Genomic DNA, 3,583 nt, shown 5'->3' with positions numbered 1-3,583 from the left:
CAGCATTCACTAAGTGGGACTTCTAAGCATGTTAATCAAGGTGCAGTCTGTAGTTTGACTAGTCAACTTCAATTTGATTCCTTTTTTTTTCAGTGATTTTCTGTAGATTTGCTGCTTTTCCTTATGGTCCGCTGTTCTATTGATAACCCTATAGTTAGATCTATGACTCCATATTAAATGTTCAATACTGTTTTTCTAAGGAAGAAATGCAGTGGAAATACAAACAGAAGGCAAGGTATGTACATTTTTATAGCACATTTAAATAGTAAGGCAATTCATTGCAGCAAAAAAAAAAAAAAAAAAAAAAAAATCATAGGAACAGCAAATTGCAGGTGATTAAATCATCAAAGAACATTTACTTCAAAAATAATAAAATTAATGATAAAAAAAATTACTATTATATAACAACAACATCTAACTATAGCATTATTGAGTTAAAGTTGTATTAAATGAGAGTAGATAAACGCAAATGTATTGGCACAGACTATTCTCTCTGTTTACTTTAAAACTCATTGGTCTCTATCCTGTATTTAAACATTGACGATCTTGAACACCGCTTATTTTGAAGAAAAATACATTTCCCACAATGCAAATGTACAACGACACAGTAAATAAGCTTGGTTTACAAAAAGGCTCCTTAAAAAAATAATAAGCTTGTAATGATAAAGCAGTGGATTATATGTAATACCTTTGAATTATAATAATGAAAAAAATAACACTTAACAACTAAATGACCAATGTAAGAGGAGGGGAAAAAAGAAAAAAAAAAAAATCTAACTGCTTTTATTTTGAAAGTAAAAGACAGGCTTATACCGGAAGTGATACTTTGGTCTCCTATGTTTTCAGATAACGCCATAGCATGTGGTTTGTTCTTCACTGATTGAGTGAACCCTGTTATTCAGCTCAGTTTCTCTGCTGCCTCTCTGCAGTTGTTTGAAACATATTAGATTCTGAACCGACGCTCCTGTCTCTTGTTTTCAAGGTAGGAAGGTTGATACCGCCGTCTTTCAACGTAGCTCGTGTTAGCAGTGTTAGCATACGAAGCTAATTTTCTTTACTGTGATTTATAAACTTAATATCTTTAAACTTCAGGACGCGTCAGTATGTAGAGAGATATAAATAAAAAAGTGTGTTGCGTGAGAGCTAATGAAGCTGATTTGATTGCTGCAATGTTTTTTGGTGTAACGCATCGTTCGGTGGTCAGGCAGGTTGGAGGCTGTTAAAGAATTTCCGGTTACTCTAAACCGAAGGTCTTCATGGGGGTCGTGAAAGTTTTGGTTGATTAGACTTTTTTTCTTTATATTCCCCCCTGTAATTTTTTTCCCTAATTGAAATGTCTTTAAATCCACATTAACATGAATTCAATACACTGTAGTAAACAGATAAATGGAGGCAGAAGATGTCTTTCAGTCATCATTGCACACATTTAGCGACACACAGGAGCTCTTTAAAGCTGGACACTGTTTCATTCACAACACCTGTCCCATCAACCAGGAACCAGAATCAGAAATACTTTAATAATCCCAGGGAGGGATTACTTTTATTACATTACTCCATGTGTAATAGAGTGACTATAGGACCAATATATTCATAATTAGGGGTCCCGCTCCATCTTGCCATCAGTTTGGGGGTCCTTGGCCTGGAAACCGTTGAAGACCCCTGATCTAAATGCTTTCCCAAATAGATTAGCTGTGTAGTTTTTGTTTAGATGTATCTGTGTGTATCAGGCTGTAACTGATTAACAAGTATGTCTCATTGTATTTTGTTAAGTTTGAAATATGTTAATTTTGCCATTTATAAGGGTAGGAAATATTGACCTATAAGTTTTATTTTATTTAACCAGGGAAAAAAAATACCTATTGAGATTAAAAACCTCTTTTTCAAGGGAGTCCTGGCCAAGAAGCAGCAAAGTTACATAAGATACACTAAACATAGATACATTAAAATAAATGACAGGTACATAAAAAATAAAAAACATATCAAGTAAAACAATTACAGATCATTGAGGCTGCTTCAAATTCTTTCACCTTCAACTTAAAAGCATTTAAAGATAAAAAATCAGTCAATTTCCAGTTTCTTTGTAAAATATTCAACTTACAACGAGCTGCGTAGCTAAAGACTTTCTTCCCTAGTTCTGTTTGGGCAAAAGGAGCAGTGAGCAACAGCTGATGGTTGGATCTCGGGGCATAAGAAGCCATGCTTCTCTTTGTAAGTAAGGTACAAATTTAAGAGGGCAGTAATCCAAGAACAGGCTCATAAATAAAAGTGTACCAATGACACTGCCTTCTCGTAGAGAGGAAAGGCCATCCCACCTGAGAGTACAGGTCACAGTGATGTGTCATGGCTCTACGGTTTGTGATGAACCTTATTGAAGCATGGTAAACCGAGTCCAAAATTTGAAGACATGAAGAAGTAGCATTCTTATAAAAAAGGTCACCATAATCTAAGACTGATATAAAAACATGGCAGAGACAAGGCGCTTTTTACTCCAAAAGAAAAACATGTCTTATTATGAAAGAAGAAGCCCAGTTTAACTTTTAATTTTTTAGCAAGTTTATCAATAAAAGGTTTGAAGGTGAGGGAGTCGTCAATTTCAATTCCAAGGTATTTGTATTCATGTACCACCTCAGTGACATTCCCCTCCAGAGAGGACACTACTGGAAGGGTTTGAGGCACCTTCCCATGATTTGAAAACAATAACTTTGTTTTGTCAGCATTAAGAAATAATTTCAAGATTAATAAATGAATACTGTACAGCAAAAAACGATTTCTGTAAGGAATTGTAATAAGTTTGTCCCGATATTTCATGGCATTTGATGTTTATAAAAAAGAATAAGACTTATTTTAAAAAGATGATTAATTTATTACTGAATTTGTAAATGATTATTTCAATAATTGATTAATCAAGATTAATCGTTGCACCCCTAAAACCCACAAATTCAAACTACAGAATTAATTCATACTTGGAGTATTTTCATTGTAAAACAGGTCAAGTGATTGTAGTGCTTGTTATTGCTCTTGTGCTCTTGTGAACTGCACACTACCCTGACTTATCTTATGAATAATAATTTATTATATGATATATTATTATATTCTTCTAATATAATAAAGTAACTGTTCAGTTGTATTTGAAACATAAAGGAGCATTTATTTCTTAATTGTAATCAACACTAGAAGAAATGTGCAAACCGATGTAGGATGATCTTACATGTTGGTTTGCTTACAATTCTCTTTGGTGTTTGATAAGCAATGCAGTGTTATACATTTCCTTGGTAAATATCAAAGAACATTTTTTTTTTCCTCCTTTAACCCTCCTGAGAATAAGAAGTAAAGTAAAATCACTTTGATTCCTTTAGAATTTACTCAAAAACTCTGGTCTCATTTCGTCATTAACCATCTGTTTCCTCTTGAAGCTGGCGAAGGAAACCACGGCCCAGAATTTAAAATGTCACAGGCCACCAAACGCAAACATGTCGTAAAAGAAGTCCTCGGAGACTTCATCACTCCCACAGAGAACCAGCAGATTGTGAAGGTAAACATGTCGAAAGACAGCACTGCAAAAACAATCTGAAATTAAGTAAAA

At 34.0% G+C, this 3,583-nt stretch overlaps 1 protein-coding gene across 1 annotated transcript in view; it reads left to right on the top strand.

The window, feature by feature from the left end:
• The first annotated feature begins 827 nt into the window (after window positions 1-827).
• Window positions 828-3,583, top strand: part of eif1ad (eukaryotic translation initiation factor 1A domain containing) — a 12,342-nt gene continuing 9,586 nt past the window's right edge. Inside the window, exons 1-2 of the mRNA XM_015383377.1 lie at window positions 828-982; window positions 3,414-3,532. Coding sequence (XP_015238863.1) covers window positions 3,446-3,532 — 87 coding nt within the window. The 5' untranslated portion in view covers window positions 828-982; window positions 3,414-3,445. The remainder of the gene's footprint in view (window positions 983-3,413; window positions 3,533-3,583) is intronic.

This window comes from Cyprinodon variegatus, unplaced genomic scaffold, assembly GCF_000732505.1.
Source record: "Cyprinodon variegatus isolate N-32 unplaced genomic scaffold, C_variegatus-1.0 Scaffold283, whole genome shotgun sequence".
In the NCBI taxonomy this organism is placed as follows: Eukaryota; Metazoa; Chordata; class Actinopteri; order Cyprinodontiformes; family Cyprinodontidae; genus Cyprinodon; species Cyprinodon variegatus.
This window is presented reverse-complemented; position numbering and strand designations above follow the sequence as displayed.